The sequence below is a fragment of the Strongylocentrotus purpuratus genome, unplaced genomic scaffold, assembly GCF_000002235.5.
Source record: "Strongylocentrotus purpuratus isolate Spur 01 unplaced genomic scaffold, Spur_5.0 spur5_scaffold_21, whole genome shotgun sequence".
NCBI lineage: Eukaryota > Metazoa > Echinodermata > Echinoidea > Camarodonta > Strongylocentrotidae > Strongylocentrotus > Strongylocentrotus purpuratus.
Genome location: NW_022145607.1, coordinates 23745491 through 23763957, shown reverse-complemented (window position 1 = coordinate 23763957; position 18467 = coordinate 23745491). Strand labels below are relative to the sequence as shown.

The 18467-nt window shown below is 38.5% G+C and overlaps 1 protein-coding gene across 2 annotated transcripts; it reads right to left on the bottom strand.

Moving 5' to 3' along the window:
- Positions 1–974: 974 nt before the first annotated feature.
- On the bottom strand, positions 975–16412 carry LOC579451 (histone-binding protein RBBP4). 2 transcript variants are annotated; one of them, XM_030995420.1, is made up of 12 exons: positions 16273–16412; positions 11860–12007; positions 11401–11451; positions 10624–10748; positions 9442–9615; positions 8921–9036; positions 8129–8289; positions 7622–7685; positions 7122–7184; positions 6671–6825; positions 4124–4292; positions 975–2396 (listed from the first exon to the last, which is right to left on the bottom strand). In XM_030995420.1, exons 1-12 carry the CDS (start codon positions 16289–16291, stop codon positions 2319–2321), a joined length of 1323 nt encoding a protein of 440 aa, XP_030851280.1. In that variant the 5' UTR covers positions 16292–16412; the 3' UTR covers positions 975–2318. The 2 variants fall into 2 exon arrangements, with proteins under 2 accessions (XP_030851280.1, XP_030851281.1); XM_030995421.1 differs by having other exon boundaries at positions 10624–10718; positions 16273–16411.
- Positions 16413–18467: the final 2055 nt, after the last annotated feature.

Genomic DNA, 18467 nt, shown 5'->3' with positions numbered 1-18467 from the left:
TGACCTTACCCCCCCCCCCCCCAACGAAAAAAAATGTCCAATTTTCAAATTTCGAGACCAAAAAAAAAAAGAAGTGTCCGCTTCTGGCGTGGGTATGGGTGGTAGGGTAATATACATGTAATTACGAAAGTACATGTGTATATACATGCCCTCTCATTCTCTCTCTCTCTTTCCTCTTTCTTTCCATTCCCAACATCTTCCTTTCTTCCTCCACCGAGCTACCCCCCCCCTCCCCCCCCCCCCCTCCCCCCCCCCCCCTTCTCTCTACCCCCCTCTCTCTCTCTCTCTCTCTAATAGACAAGTTTCCTAATTTATGCATACTTCTTTGAACGAAAAAAAATTATCTGACAACTCAGCAGCTCATCGGAGGCTTGCCATACACATGATTTTGAGCAGCAGCTAATATATACATAGTGGATTTTATCTAAAGATTTTCGATTATGCATAGCAGGTGAAAATTAAACAGTAATAGAAACATGCATAAATTGAAAGAAAATAGTGACCAGGTGAATTATTTCCCTCCCCCTTCCAGTTATCTCTTATCTCCAATCCCATTTGAAAATCAGAAATCTGTACAAATTATGCTATTTTCAAAAAAAATCCTAACTCTCCTATTCAATACTACAGACAAATTTGTAAAGGAAGAGGAACACCTGCATTAAAATGATAATTATCTTCTCCCAAAAAGAGGAATGTTCCTCTTTAATCTGAACAGTTGGTATGTATGCAATCCCCACCCCCTCATTCTCTTCATCCCCTTGCCCCCTCCCCCCTCTCTCTCTCTCCCTCGCCACCCTTCTCTCTCTCTCTCTCTCTCTCTATCTCTGATGTTTTAACATTATACTCAGATTTCACGTGACAAGGGCACAACCCCTCCCCTCTACACACAACCACACCCTCAATGGTATCTGCTCTTCCAAAAAGAAAAAAATGCTTCATTTATAAATATAAGAAGAGTGATGTCAAAATAAGCATACCTGTACAAATACTAAAGGTCCTTTTATTGACACCATTATCATACATGACAGAAAAATGGACATGGCGGAACAAAATTCACATAGTAGAAAAAAATGTTACATATCACTAAGTCTTTGAGAGTAAAATTACATGGAAATCATTGTAACACTGAAATTAATCATTCATGTTCATGGCTCTGCCTGTTCATTGCTGAACTCAATGACAGCATTGTATTTCATTACTAGCATTAAATGCTACTTTTGATTGTATATGCTGTACATAAATAGAGAGGAAAATTATGTTTGGATTGAAACTTACGGCATTACACTCTAATACATGTACTGTAAAACCAGAAACTTTTGTGTGCATGCAATGTTCGTGAACTTTGCCAGTGATTTATATTTGCGAAGATTTCATGCCGCGAAATGCTTAACATATAATTAGACCACGCCATTTCACTAGTTTCTTGCCGCGAGAGTGGCCATCTTTAACGATTTGCACAACTATTACATCTTGAAAGATTCTGACTTTACAGTAACATCCCACTCCAGTGTCCACCACCACCACCATCTACAGTATAAGGTAGTACACCGTACACAGGAAGGATGACAGAGGGGTTATCACATAATTTCAGCACCTCTTCCCTTACATGTGCTCATTATATTTCTACAAAAGCAATTCTTCATCGTACGATGAACTATTCACAAAATTTACAAAAACCGTTCTCCACTCCTCCTACCAGTCATCTTTGGAATAAGTGTGATCCTTAATATCGAGGTAAGAAATAAGCTATAAAAGCTCAACACCGCTGTCATGCTTTAGCACCTAAACCCATCGACACCAACTTGTTACAGTTTAACATACTGTAGCAGCAAAAGAAAGGAGTGTTTAAACATTAGGGTGTTTCCTCCTTATTGAAAATAGTGTCACTGTAAACAGATTTTGCTTACAGATAGCTGCTTGCTAGCCAGGCAGCTATCTAATATTTCTCCATGCGAGCAAATATCGACAGTGCATCTAAGTAATGTATGGCCAATATTTTATGTGCAACGGAAATTGTTTCAGATGACCAAGAGACAGCAATTTTAAGAGCTGTTATTTTAGCGATAGTTAGCCAAGGATACTTACAATTTTGTAAGTCAATACTATCACTATTTTGGGTCCTGACATAGAGAGATTTCAAAACAAGGAATATTCTGGGTACCAAGGAGGTTTATAATGTACTACTGCACGAGAAAGAGGAAGAAATGAGGAAGGAATAACACTGTCAACGAGAAGGCATATGACAGTTGAAGTAGGAGTGTTTTGTTCCGTCTTTTTTTCTTCATTCTTTTCATTTCTGTTTCTTGAGGGTGGAACTTTTATGATACAGTCTGTTGTTGGCATTCTAAATCAGCCGCTGATGTGTCGGGATCTTCGTCATTGTAGATGTTCTCAGCCTGGTGGAAAAAACAGAAAAAAAAGATAGTTAAATCACAAAATCTTTTAAAGATAAAGTTACATACTGGGCCCCATCTTACAACGAGTTGATATCAATCGCAACTTATGTGATTGATATCAATCACAACTATATACATAAAAGATAGGAGACTGCAGACTTGCGACTGATTTGGATCAATCGCTAAGACGGGGGCCCTGGTCATGTATTTACATGAAGAAAGAAACTGTCTCTTAGCTATTGAGAACGGTGAGTGATGTAGTACATAGGAATTTGGGTATACAGTGAGGTTTTAGAAAAATTAAAACGATAGGATATAGGCTCAATCGTGCTGAAAATCGCATGCACTGCACACAGAAGTGGGTATTTGGGGCTACACACACATATGTGGCATGAAATTTTGGTCCAAACTGATCTGCTATTTATCCTCTTCATATATTGAATAGCAGAATATTTGTAGAGCAATCCTTTTACGGGGGACATTCCTAAAATGATGTTCTTCCGAATTGTAATTCAAAGAAAGACATGATTCAAAATTTGTAAACAATTATTTGTTAGTGGTTGTGGTTGTTAGTTTACCTGACTACTAAAAAAGCATAAATGCTTGTTAGTAAGCAGCCAGAGGACTGACGGTTTTAAGTCATTTTGAAGCGCAATTTTTTTTAGGGTTTCAATATTACACCATATCAGACGCTGATAACACGTAGGGCCATGCATCTCAGATTTCCTTTGACGGAAAACTAGATGGAACTTCGGCTGCGCGCAGTCGAAATGATGCCTCCGTCATAGAGCAATTTACAAACCAAAACAGAAGAAATTTTTCAAATTCAAGTTCAATTGTAATCCATTAACAGGTTCTCAGAATATTGTGATTACAAGCAATTTCTCATATACATATATGACTCTTTGATCTTTGACCTCATGACCCTAACATCTACTCAGTTCATTGGCTCTGCAAGATGTCCCGAGTTAAATAGTAATCCATCTGTCAGTTCTAATGAGAATGTGTTCACAAGCTATTTTTGCATACATAATGAGCCCATGACCTTTGACCTTTGACCTCATGACCAAAGAATCTACTCAGTTCATCGGCTTCGCAAGTAACATACATGACCGTAGTTTGGCAGGAATCCATCAATCTGTTCTAATGATAATGCGATCACAAGCTATTTTTGCATACATAATGAGCCACATGACCTTTGACCTTGACCTCATGACCCCAAAATCTATTCAGTTCATCGGCTCTGCAAGATACATACATGACCAAAGTTTGGCAGGAATCCATCAATCTGTTCTTCGGATAACGCAATCACGAGCTGTTTTGGCATACATAATGAGCCCTGTGACCTTTGACCTTTGACCTCGTGACCCCAAAATCTAATCAGTTCATCGGCTCTGCAAGATACATACATGACCAAAGTTTGGCAGGAATCCATCAATCAGTTCTTTGGATAACGCGATCACGAGCTGTTTTTGCATACATAATGAGCCCTGTGACCTTTGACCTTTGACCTCATGACCCCAAAATCTAATCAGTTCATCGGCTCTGCAAGATACATACATGACCAAAGTTTGGCAGGAATCCATCGATCGGTTCTTCAGATAACGCGATCACGAGAACGGGACGTACGGACGGACGGACGGACAACCAGAAAACATAATGCCTCCGGCTACTTCGTAACAGAGGCATAAAAAAAGAATAAAACCACCTGCATCACATAGCCTTACCATCTGCCAGACTTGCATGATGTTGTCTTCTGAGACAGAGCAGATGACCCAAGGTTCGTTGGGATTCCAGGAGAAGTCTGAGATCTTGGCTGTGTGTCCGCCATGGATGAAGAGCAGCTCTGGAGGTCCATCTTCAGCATCCTCCGGCGACTGCTCCTCACCAATTTTACTGTAATGAAAATAATCATGATAGAAGTAGTAACGACAGTAACAGCAGCAGAAGTAGAATAATAACTAGATGGAATTCGACTGCGCGCAGTCGAAAATGATGCCTCCGTCATAGAGCAATTTTACAAACCGAAACGGAAGAAATTTTTCAAATTCAAGTTCAATTGTAATCCATTAACATGTTCTCAGAATATCGTGATTACAAGCAATTTCTCATAAACATATATGACCCTTTGATCTTTGACCTCATGACCCTAAAATCTACTCAGTTCATTGGCTCTGCAAGATTTCCTGAGTTAAATAGTAATCCATCTGTCAGTTCTAATGAGAATGCGTCCACAAGCTATTTTTGCATACATAATGAGCCCATGACCTTTGATCTTATGAACCATTCATTGGCTCTGTAAGATACATAAATGATCTAAGTTTGGCAGGAATCCATCAATCTGTTCTAATGATAATACGATCACAAGCTATTTTTGCATACATAATGAGCCGCATGACCTTGACCTTTACCTCATGACCCCAAAATCTAATCAGTTCATCAGCTCTGCAAGTAACATACATGACCAAAGTTTGGCAGGAATCCATCAATCGGTTGTTCAGATAACGCGATCACAAGCTGTTTTTGCATACATAATGTGCGCTGTGACCTTTGACCTCGTGACCCCAAAATCTAATCAGTTCATTGGCTTTGCAAGATACATACATGACCAAAGTTTGGCAGGAATCCATCAATCGGTTCTTCAGATAACGCGATCACAAGCTGTTTTTGCATACATAATGAGCCCTGTGACCTTTGACCTTTACCTCATGACCCCAAAATCTAATCAGTTCATCAGCTCTGCAAGTAACATACATGACCAAAGTTTGGCAGGAATCCATCAATCGGTTGTTCAGATAACGCGATCACAAGCTGTTTTTGCATACATAATGTGCGCTGTGACCTTTGACCTCGTGACCCCAAAATCTAATCAGTTCATTGGCTTTGCAAGATACATACATGACCAAAGTTTGGCAGGAATCCATCAATCGGTTCTTCAGATAACGCGATCACAAGCTGTTTTTGCATACATAATGAGCCCTGTGACCTTTGACCTTTGACCTCGTGACCCCAAAATCTAATCAGTTCATCAGCTCTGCAAGATACATACATGACCAAAGTTTGGCAGGAATCCATCAATCGGTTGTTCAGATAACGCGATCACAAGCTGTTTTTGCATACATAATGAGCCCTGTGACCTTTGACCTTTGACCTACGTGCTCCAAAATGTAATCAGATTGTTTTCCTATAGTGATACACACTATCACTAAGTTTGAAGTTTAAATCTCCAGTGGTTCTTGAGATATCATGATAACAATCTCAATGAATGGAATTTCATAAGTTGACCTCTGTGACCCTTGACCTTTGACATACGTGCTCCAAAATCTAATCAGATCGTCTTCCTATGGTGATACATACTATCCTTAAGTTTTAAGTTTAAATCTCAAATGGTTCTTGAGATATCGCGCTAACAAACTCAATACAAGGAATTTCATAAGTTGACCTCTGTGACCTGTGACCTTTGACCTACGTACTCCAAAATCTAATCAGATCGTCTTCCTATGGTGATAAATACTATTCCCGAGTCTTAAGTTTAAATCTTAAATGGTTCTTGAGATATTGTGATAACGGTCAAACGGGACGGACGGACGGACGTACGGACGGACGGACGTACGGACGGACGTACGGACGTACGGACGGACAACCCGAAAACATGATGCCTCCGGCACCACCTTCGGTGGCGGAGGCATAAAAATAATAATCTAGATTTATTTAGTGCTTAATACAGAATACCGTCTCTAAGCGCTTTGCAGATATTATTCCCTAGTCATCGGATTCCTTCATGCAAGAATGTGCACCATCTCCACTCACTGGGGAGTATTCCTACAATATGGTCACAGTGAGAGCATAGGCAATTACTAACACAAATGCTTTTGTCATCCTACCGGGTCCCCATTTCTGTCTTGAGTACTGAGTAGCAAATGTAGATTAACGTCTTGCCAAAGGACATTAGTGCCGTATCAGGGATCTAACCCACGACCTTCGCATTTCAAATCAAGTGCTTAAACCACTCGACTACGACACCTAAATAAATCCTGCTTTGGTGACCACCTGTATAGAAAGACCACCTCTCTATAAAGACTACATGTTTTGGTTTCCTTAAAAAATTGTTTGTCATTGAAACATGAACTTAAGGAACCTGTACGTAAAGACCACCTGCCTATAAAGACCACTTTTCTTGTCTCCCCTGATCGGTCTTTATAGACCAGTTTCACTGTCTTAACTACAGCAACTAAGTTGCCTAGAATAGAATCAATAGGAATGCGACGCCCTACCTTAAGTCCCATACATTGAGTCTTCTGTCGGTTCCACTGGAAGCAAGGATGGTCTCGTTATGCGGAGACCACTGTACTTGGAAGATCTCGTCCTTGTGCGACTCAAACGAGTGCAGCTTGAGCTTCAGATTACGCAGATCCCACAATGCAACAGTCTAAAGAGAAGATGAACGAAGAAGAAAAGCAAATTAATTTGTATTTTTGTACTTTGTATATTCAAGGCTCAAGGCTCATATTTCAACTAAAATCAAAACTTTGAAGGACCAAAGTAAACAAAAATTGACGGCCATGTTTACCTTAAGTCTGAAGCCAAGAATGGAAAAAAAAAGTTTTTTTGCTGTTCTTGCCAAACAACCATCACTTACATATCTATGCAGTTCTTTTAAAAGACGGGATACATAACATGTCAATAATGCAAATTTAAGACAATTGAAATGATGATAAAACTTACTTTATCAGCTGATCCAGTAGCAAGGATGAACTCGCTGTATGGATTGAAAGACAAGCAATTCACCTGCAGAACAAAAAGTAGAAAAGTTTGTGAAAAAATATTGAAATAAAAACAGATAGTAATGATTTAACAAACAACAATAGTTGTGATTGAATTTCATATCATACATGCTAGAACTTTTATGCTCTTTAAAAAAAAAAACTTAATATGTGATGGTTAATTTCTACCTGACTGCTACGAAAGCACAAGTATGTTCGTCAGTTAGAACCCGGTGACCGACGACTTTAAGTCCTCTCCAACCTTTGTAATAATTTCATTTCTAAAATAAGAGAAACAAAATGTTGAAAATTTGAAATAATTGGACCAATAATAAGAGTTATTCTTTGATGAAATGTGTGGAAGAAAGATATCTGCAGTACAGTGCACATTGCACAGAGTCACCCAGAAATATTGCGATTAAAAAAGTCAAATGTGAACAAGCTTTTGGTCATGTGACTTACCTCTGCAGTGTGAGCGTCCACAGAATGACTCGCTTTGGCAAGGTTGCTTACTCTCGTATCCCAGCTGTCAAATAAAAGGGAGAAAAGGAAATAAAATGTTGAAAATAAATTTGAGTTTTGGTCATGTCATTGCATTGTGAATGAAACTGTTTAGAAGCAACTGGAAAATGTTAATATGTGGCACATATAAATTTGTGTAAAGTCTGAGGTTTTGGAATCATCACAAAATCTACTCAATATTGCAGACTATCATATGCACTATATACAGAAATGTGTATATGAGACTACACACAAATTTTTGTACCAAACTTTTCAGCTTTTCTTGTCACAATTCAAAGATGGGGACATTTAAAAAGACATTTGTTTCTACTATTGACTGGTTTTCATCCAAACTGACATAATATTATATCACAAAAGCTCACACTTTTTGTTCTTTCTTTACCATAACTCACTCAACCATCTCTTTAAGTTTTTGTAAGGCCTCTTACATTTTTTCTCAGTACTTACATCATGAGTTTCTGGTCATCAGCCACTGATCCAAAGAGACTCTCATGGAGGAGATGCCACGAGACGTCCTCCACCACTGCGGAATGACCCGTGAAGATCGTCTTGGCATCCACCACACGGTTCTCTTTGGGCTTATCATTGATGTCCCACAGGCAGATGGTCTGTATGGTAATGAAACAGAATTTTCAATTTAGCCCATGAATAGTTCTTTTTTTGTAATCCAGATTTTTAGGATTCTATAAGTTTTCATTTTCATCTAGTGTAGGATTCTTCTTGTTGTAAGTGCTTTGGGCCACTCTGGGAAAAGCGCTGTATATAAATAATAAATAATAATAATAATAATAGTTCCTGATGATTATTCCGATTTGATGTTAGTGAAATGGTTTAACTGCAGACCAAATGTTGATAATCATGACTTTTAACTGGCAATTACACCACACGGTTCATGTCATTGTTTTCCTGAAACAGACAGTCTGAATAATAATATAACAGATTACAAGATTCAACATACAAAATTGAATTAAACATTCATTTTTGTATGTTTTGAAGATTCCAAATTTGAGGATCATCAAAGAAGGCTTTTACACTAACATACTAATACATTGTAATAGCTAATCATCCAGTTGAAAAAAACATTATTTTTAATAAATGGACTTTTAGAATCAGGAATCTATCAATACTTATTTGTAAAAGAATATAAAATCTTAAGCTATAGATGGGACTGAGAGGATAGATATGGGATGAAAGAAGATTCCAACATTTTAAACTATAGTTGGGACTGAGAGGTCTTACGTGATCATCTGAGGCACTGAGTAGATGGCCATGAAGATTAGGGTTCCAGGAGAGTCCATAACCCTCCTTCGAGTGACCGCGAAGTCTTAGGTCCGGTCTACATTGACCGTTCAGATCTGGAAATAGAGATAGGGAAGGTAGTACAAATTATACTTTCAGACGCTCTGCTTGTTTATACTTTTTACAGGGTAAAACTTTTTTTTTCTGCATACAAAATTTTAAAGTAGAAAACAAATAAAAGGGGTAAATACTACATGTTATGTCCTTTTTTACTACCATAACTTGATGTAAGCTTTAAAGTTGAGCCTTTTTAATAATTTATTTCCTTCAAGTTGACCAGGATTTTGGTGTTATTTGATCTATTAAAGGGTCCTGACTGTAAACTTTATACAGTCTACATGATATACAATCAATAGAGATTAACAACAAAAAAAGAAAATAATGTTGAGCCCGCACACATGTGTAACGTACTGGTTATCATACTCATTTGATATTATTTTCACCCCTTCCTAAGTTCCTACCTGGTTTGGAAGGGTGCTTTGTGTAATCGAAGACCAGGACATCACTGCTGGGGGTCTTGGTTGCTATGATGGTCTGATTCTGTGGCATGTAGCGTGCTCTGTTCACTTCTCCTTCGTGGTTGATTTTGATCTCGATCTCGATCTTACCGCTCACCGAGCCAAACCCTCCAAACTCTACGAGACAGAACAGGACGACACAGTGTTACATTATCAACACTTCTTTGACTCCTCAATCTGAACTTTTATAAAATTACTGATGCCTCAACCGACAAAAAAAAAAAAGCAGCTGATGATACATGTAACATGTCCTTTAGCAAGGCATCAATAGTTATTTAGTTAATATTTTTCTTTTCCTGGCATCCACGTGACTCTTTTCCAAATGTACTCCTGTTTTGTATTCAACGAATGTCTTTGTTTTTGCCGAATAAATAATAATGATAATAATAACATTTGCCACTCAATACCCAATAGGGACCCGGTAGGATGGCGAAAGCATTTGTGTTAGTAATTGCCTATGCCCTCACGGTGACAATAAGGTAGGAATACTTCCCAGGGAGTGAAGATGGTGCAAATGTGAATGAATGAATCTGATGACCGGGTAATAATATCTGTAAAGCACTTAGAGACGGAATTCAGTATTAAGCGCTATATAAATCCAGATTATTATATTATTATTATTATTAAAGATGTCAAAGCAACCAAAGATTGTTATAATTTGTTGCTGAAAGGGAATTAAATCCTTTACTTTATTTTTGTGTGTACCATTAAAACTATGAAAGAGTATAATAACTACCTAACGATACAGTACGTGGTCGAGTATCTGAAAAAGAAACCGCTCTGGCAAAACTTCATTATAAATGAGTGGCAAGAGTAAATGTTATTGAAGGGCAGGGCGAGTGCACAGCTCGATGCAACAATGGCACAGCTATGCTCAATGATCCCGAATTTCTAAAATACAAAACTGTTTAAATTCTTCTGAGGCACTTTAAGGCAAGTTCCTGACTCCTGTCCGAATGGGACTGAAATCTTTAATTTTTGAACTGAAACCCAGACTTCCGCATTGCTTAAAATATAATGCCCATTACATGTAGCATGATGTGACAAAGGTCGACCGTGGCGTTCCAGCGTTTGCTCCCATCGTTAACTAAAGCGGGCAAAGAGTTGAGGTATTAAAGCACTCACCTCCCTTCTCGCTGTCGTAGTGTGCTGCATCAAAGCTAGCATCGTCGTTTGGAAGCTGGACGCTGGCTATGACTAGGTGGTTCTGCTCATCAGATCTGCTCAGGAAAGGGTCAGGAAAACAAGAACTGTTTATATCAATTAATCAAATTCCTATAAATTGTGATGCATGGTATAACTATTCTCTCCTTGGTACAAAGGAGCAATGGTCTGTTGAGAGCCAGAAGGGCATTAACTCATATACTTCAATACAGAATTAATGCCCTCTGTGTTAAAGTATATGAGTTAATACCTTTCTGGCTCCAAACAGAAATATAAAGATTTTTAGAAAAAGAGTTAGATGACACATGCAACTATAAATAAAAGGTTTGTAGTCACATGTACATGTATGTACAGGTAGAAAGACATCAGAGAGATCAAACTTTCTGTAAACGTGAGAGATCAAAATGATTAATATAACCATCACTACTGCAATATTTTGTGTTATCTATCTATGTTCAAGTCAAATGTACTATTCTGTGTCCATTTGTATCTTGTTGATGTTTATAATCTGTAATTTTGTATTGACATGCAAACGAAACAAATTTCCAATAATTGGACGATAACATTTGAAGTTTAATTGAATGAATTAAATATTAGATGAGCACATTCAAATGTTTTTAACTATGAACCTTTGAAGGGGCCTGGGAATTTGTCAAGATTTTGACATCCCAGTGAACCCTACCACTTAGCAAAATTTGTGACCATGCCATATGCAAAACCAAGGGAGAAAATACTTACGTGTGTGTACCAAGCACCAGGCGATGGATGGAATAGTCTTTACCTTCAGGTCTGAAAAAACAACAACAAACAAACAAGACTTTAACATTTAATTCAATCAACTTCAGTTGTAAACCAATTTTATTGTTTCCTATGTGAATAAAACGACATCCATTTAATAAATGTATCTATACTTCCTCACATAACACCAGGCAAGTGAAAGGTATTTGGTCAAGTATCAAACAATAATGTACATGAATAACAGTGAAAGTACAATTTTCCTTACGACATATTCTACTTACAACTTGGACTTGCCAACCTATTTTCTGTATGACATTCAAGTGCCTTACTCTTAACCCAATAATCTTAAATGGGACAAAAAAAGAGCTTCAAAACCAAATGATAGGCTGCATGAAGAACACAGGTACATGTATCTTTTCCAAAAGACAGTTCAAGTTAATGAAATAAAAAGCGACTAACTTTGTGACATCTGGGAGCCACTGAGAGGTCAAACTTGGCCATTCCAGGGCATGGGTCATGACGAGGTCATAAAGGAACGGCGTGTTCTTCTTCCAGATTTTATACTCCTCGTTGATCACCCTCTCCTCCACCGCATCGTCAAACGTTTCTACAAAAGAAGGAAAGGCAAATGTCGGGATCATTAAGTTTTTGAGGCACTTGGATAACCAGACTCGAGGGCGATGGGCATTGATGAGCGGTTAAGTGTCAAAAGTTTAAGTGCTCCCTACATATGACCTCTGAATGCACTTAGATATGCAAATTTCAAGCTTTTACACCATCTCTTTCTTCAAATTAGTTTGAAAATTGGTGACAAAATGCATAGTTCACAGAATATTCATGTTTATGGGAGTATTTGCAATTCAAAAATTTGATTTCTAGAATTGATCTCCTAGCAGAAGTCGCCCATTTCAGATTTTAATGATTTATCATACCAGGCAAGTTCACACACAAAAATAGTTTCGCAACATTTTCACAACTTGAAATCAGACAAACAGTATGAACCACATCATAGGCACATTTGAAGAAATTTTCTTTAAACTAAGGTCCTGTAAAACGAAAGAAACAAGAGGAAAACTGACTAGATATTTTTACAAAAAATCTTATATGTCAATTGTCCACAATCTCAATTTTCATTCAACAGCTAATGGATGACGCGCACGGTTACATAATGTGCGTTCTCAAAACTGAAGTCGCACCTCGCAAAAAAACAACCCGCCACTCTCTCGGCCTGCAGTAGAGGCGGTGGTCCGAAAAAAGGATATCCTTGAAAATCGCGTCCTCAAAAATAAGGAGCGTCTGCATTTTCGTGGATGATCCTCATTACCCATAGGTGATGCGAAAAAACGGATTCCGCTATGAATTCTCCACAATGCATTTCTCACTTTAAGACGCAGCACAGAGATTTTCACGTTATAGACCCCTATACGATAAATCTTCGGGAAGACAGAAAACCCGTAAAAGTAGACGGTGAACAGGGGGTATTTTTTTAACGCTGAATCCGTTTTTTTGCATTGCCAGCAAGCAGATCTGGAACCTGAATCCTGGAGAGCAGGCACGTAGCCACGGGGGAGCACGTGCCCCCCAAAAAATTTCCAGGATCGGTTGAACTTTTTTAGACCCCTTTTTTTAACCTCGATCGATTACATGTATGTGCCCCCCCCCCAAAAAAAAAAACATCAAGCTCTGGCTACGTGCCTGCTGGAGAGAACCCAAGTTTTTTAGGATGCCATTTGTCTTGTTTACGAAGATATCCTCGTGTTTATGCGGACGATCCTCATTCTCAGACCAGTGCCCCTACTGATTATAGTGCTAGTGCTACTGCTAGCTTGTTCTTCAAATTTGCCAAAGGCGTGGTTCAAATTTCAAGTCAATTTTTTTTTTTGTATCAATTCCGTTAGGTCTAGATCTAGATAGAGTAAAGGAGGGGGTAATCGACCATCTCCAGTTTTCGACCGATCCGTTGGATGCATGGTAAAATCCCTTTAAAATACATCGCATAATAGCATATCACATATCCCACACATACCATACCATGCCAGAGTCACTGAAGAACCACATTTGCAATGGAAAATGTATCCTAAAATATCACATTTTAGCAATGTAATCCGTCTGTAAGAAATATGGGTACCATAAAATGAGCTTGATTTCAAGTATTTTTCAGATTTAGAGCCCGATTTTGTGTTAGTCGCAAGCTCAAAAGTATCTCATCGCATGTATTAAATCAATGCAGCCGGACACCGCAACGCACACACGATATGTCTGTGTAATTCAGATTCCAATTTCCGATCACCGCAGTGCTAGTCTTCGACCAGGCGAGCACCGGGGAGCTCCGGCGTGGGATACCTGCTCCGCCCGCTTGTGCTATAGATCAGGGCGAAAACGCACGGCACGCGCGCGCACTTCCTATTGACTTTGTACATGCAGTCGTAAACTGCTAGACCTCGCTAGGTCGATAACTGAAATGAATATTGTCATGGCAATTCGTGATTTTTTTCTGGGATTTCTTTTTTTGTTTAAAAAATAATATTTGCTTCATGATTTGAACAAGAAAATGGAAATGATAATATATAGGAAGTAAAGAGTCCAAAAAATATGATTTTGTCATAAGTGGCCGAAAACCCCCTCCTTTACTCCAAGTGCGATATTTCATGATTTCATGTTTTAGCTATATTACACCAAATTTTTTTCTTCTTCAATTCTGGGCAAACCATACATCAAATTAAAGCTCTTAATGAGAGAAATCCAATGGTGAAGAGATTATTTGAATCAGAGGTTCTTTTTACTGAGTTATGGCTTGTCAAAGGTGTCAATTCCCCCTATGTCATGTCTTCTGCCGCACCTTTTGTAAATAACTGGGATCTTACTCTCTAATCTTTCATTAGGGTTTCCAAATAAAAAAAATACACTTATTATTCATCAAATCTAAGCTTATGAGGAATACAGTGGCAAAAAAGATATGTTATAGAAAGTTCCTAGACCTAGTAGTAAGAGCTGTATCACTTAAAATTTCATTTAACGGGAGGGAAAAGTAAGGTGGCCTTGAATTAAAGAGCACTTGCGAACCTGCATAGGCACCACTGAGAGAGCCCCCCACATTGACTTGTTTACACCTGTTGCAACAAAATGAGACAAGTTTCAGCATGAAAGTAAGGTGTTTCTATGAAGAAAACATCTCAAAGAATCAAGAATGGAATAAAAACCGGATTTTGAATGGCGCCTAAGAACTTATTTTAAAAAACTGGGTCCAAAGTAACAAAATCAGTGACTCTTTTTTTGAAGATGGGTGATTAAAACGTTAAAAAAAGTAAATGCAAACTGCTGATGAGGTTTTGATTGGTCTTCTTGTATGTATGTAGTACTAGAGTAAAGGAGCCGGTAATCGGCCAGCTCCAGTTTTCGGCCGATTGGTTGGATGCAAGGTAAAATCACTCTAAAATACATCGCATAATAGCATAACACATATCCCACACATACTATACCATGCCAGTGTCACTGAAGAACCACATTTGCAATGGAAAATATATCCTAAAATATCACATTTTAGCGATGTAATCGTCGGTCCCGCTACCCAAATCTGAAAAATTGAGTATCTTACGCGTGTCTGTAAGAAATATGGGTACCATAAAATGAGCTTTATTTCAAGTATTTTTCAGATTTAGAGCCCGATTTTGTGCTAGTCGCAAGGTCAAAAGTATCTCATCCCATGTATTAAATCAATGCAGCCGCACACCGCGACGCACACACGATATCTCTGTCTAATTCAGATTCCAACTTCCGATCACCGCTGTGCCTGTCTTCGGCCAGGCGAGCACCAGGGAGCTCCGGCGTGGGATACCTGCTCCGCCCGCTTGTGCTGTACATCAGCGCGGAAACGCACGGCGCGCGCGAGTGCTTCCTATTGACTTTGTACATGCGGCCGTAAACTGAAACGTTCGGCCGATAACTGGCTCCAAAACAGTGAAAATTGAAATGAATATTGTCATGGCTATTCGTGATTTTTTTCTGGGATTCTTTTTTTGTTTAAATAATAATATTTGCTTCATGATTTGAACAAGAAATGATAATAAATAGGAAGTAAAGAGTCCTAAAAATAGGATTTTGTCTTAAGTGGCCGAAAACGGGCTCCTTTACTCTATATACAGCTGCCCTGTGCAAAATTTCGTTTGGTAAAACGTCATAATGACAAGGTTAGAGTGAAAAATTGAACCGGAAGTTGACCATGATTTAGGGTCACTTTTTTCAAGATGGCGACGTCCATGGGATGCTCAGTGTGAATTGACGCTCTGGAAAAATATCATCAAATGCAGGTTTCGCGATCATTTCAGGAAGTGAATTGTTGATAGACTCTATCTCAAATTTTAATATAATTGAGTAGACCTCTAGGCCTAGAGACACAAATTTAGTGAAAATCTTGTGAAATGTAGCCACAGTGCCATGATGAAAAATGTAATTTTAACACGTCGGCAGATAGGATTCACGCGAACCTGTTGATAGAGTCTAGACTCTACATGTTTAACTCGATTACAAAACAGTGTATCCATTGTGATGCTATTAGTTTTAGTATTACACAGGTCACAGCCACAGGATTTATTAATTTCACTAAGTCCTAGCATGGCAGTGCAGTAGCAGCAGCTCGTCCGAAACGGCGAGACAGCAAGCTCGGCCACCACCGGCTGAGCGGTCCATCCCGCGCCCCGCATCCGTAACGTGACGGAGATATGTGTACAGTCAATGGCATTGGTCACATGTTACACTGTGTCAGTAGTGTCACTGTCCCGTTAAACATATAACTGTGTGCCTTTCGTGCTTTATCCTCCCTCATTTAAGAAATCTTATAAATAAAAATACATATGAATATAACGATCCTCATACCATTGTCCTTCTCTGCCATGTTTGTGAGTGTTCTTAGGTGCAGAGGTCCCAGGAAAGCTGAAAAATTAGGCTGGTCTTCTGCCGAGAACAATGGATTTCTTCCCCGCCAAACATGCAAAAATGTCGCGCGGAATGGACACGCAAGTGTCGATAGAGGGCTCTATTTCACTCTAATTTTGTTGGCCAGCTATCAGTGTTTTTTGTGTGTGTGTTTTCCTGTTTAAAAAAAACAAACTCTACATGATGAAATTGAACAATTTTTTTCCCAGATCGATTTCAAATGGGGATAATATGAATTATTATTGGTCTTTGTTGGTAGTGAACATATATCTTTTTTTTTTGGCCCTCGAAAATTTGAAAATTTGCACCCCTCAGTCGTTTTCTTTACTGGCTTCTTCGCTTGACCGCCGGGGGGGGGGGGGGCATCCCCCCAAAAAGCTAAACATCACGTGTTTCTACACGTTTTTTTTCTCCAGGGGGGGGGGGGGGGCGGGCCCCCCGATCCCCCCCCCCCCCCCTGGATCCGCCACTGCCGCCCCCTCCCCCAACGCTTTTTTTTGTGTCGTATTATTTGTTTAATATTTAGAATGCAACTAAGCGCCAAAAAAGCATTCTTTCGCATGCTCTCCGTTTCAATGTAAACATTTGGGTCAACAACGTCTAGTTATCATTTCAGTTCTTCAGTATTTTAGACTGTCAGGGAGTGTCAGGGAAAATGTACCGTATGGCCATTTTGAGCGGCCATTTTGAAAGAAAAAACAAAACAAAAAGGCCTCCTCCTTCATATTTTTCGAAAAAAACAGGACGCTAAACATGTTTTTTTTAATTTGGCCTTATACAGGCCTATATCATTATCGAAGAGACAAGGGAGGGATTTATAAATTTTGTCTCGTTTTCAGTGATTTGGGGGTTGGGGGACACCACTGAATAAAAATGATTGAACACATGTCACTGTACGGTTACGCGACACCAACGTGGGTTTTTTTTTTTTTTTTTAATGTTAACGACTTTTTCATTCCAATATCACGCGATTCCTTACACTAAACGGTATATAATTGTTTTGTATTTTCAAGATAAACATTAATTTGATCTTCTTCAGGAGCACCTAAATAAGAAACACCTTTTTGTGTATAAATGATGGTCGCCCATCGTAAAACATTTGAAGAGATTGAGTGTAAAATGAATTATGATTGAGAATAATAGTAAATAAAATAATCAATGTGTTAATTCAGCGCGTCCATGTTATGTGCATAGGCCTATATGCAAATAGTACCATATGTATGTTGCCAAACAAAAGGAGTAATTGCCAATGAGTTGCCATGGTAATGGTCAGGTAGAGCGCTGTCAATCATTACAATGTGTATGGTTAAACCATGGTTAAACATTGACAATTTAATTGTTCGTAAAGAAGTTAATATTATGCAGTATTGGACAATAAATGCATGCATCGTTGCAAAAAAAAAGAAGAAGACTACTTTTACGATAAATTGAAAATGAGGTGCTGATTACATCATGACCTCCGGGATGTCTTCTTTCTAATATTAAGCTAAGTCCCGAACATAGAGATATATACTTAATAAGTTATGTTAGTAGTATATATCTCTATGGTCCCGAACAACAAGCATTTGGAATTTCATTGGGCAATGATCTCCCTAAAGGGTTAACCAATCAAAAACTCCAATTGATGAAACCTGGATCCCGATTGGTCAATCTATAGATATTGCCTATATCATTCTATACTATAAAAGGAAAACTTAAAGACGAGTAAGATGGTGAAATGAAAATTAATTTATGTTGCACAAAAGCATGAGGATTTAATTTGAACGTCAATGCAATACAATACAATACAATAAAGTCATTTCTATAGCGCTCTTACGAACTAACTGTTGTTTCACAGCGCTTTACATAAAAACGTCAGTATAAATATTGGAACTACACAATAAATTAGACTAGACTAAAAATAATAAAACTTTTCAACAAAGGCTCCACCTGTGTATATTTTTAATAACGGAATATTCGTTATGTTTATCCTCAGTCAATTTGCTACAAGAAACATCAATGTTATATCGACCGAGGGGAAACAAAATAAATAGCAGACACATGTCGTGGTTGCCTGGATTATTGGAATGCCCAAAATGAATGTTTGGGGTGGAGTGGCGTATTCAGCATAAAAGCTAGGAGCATAATGATGCCCA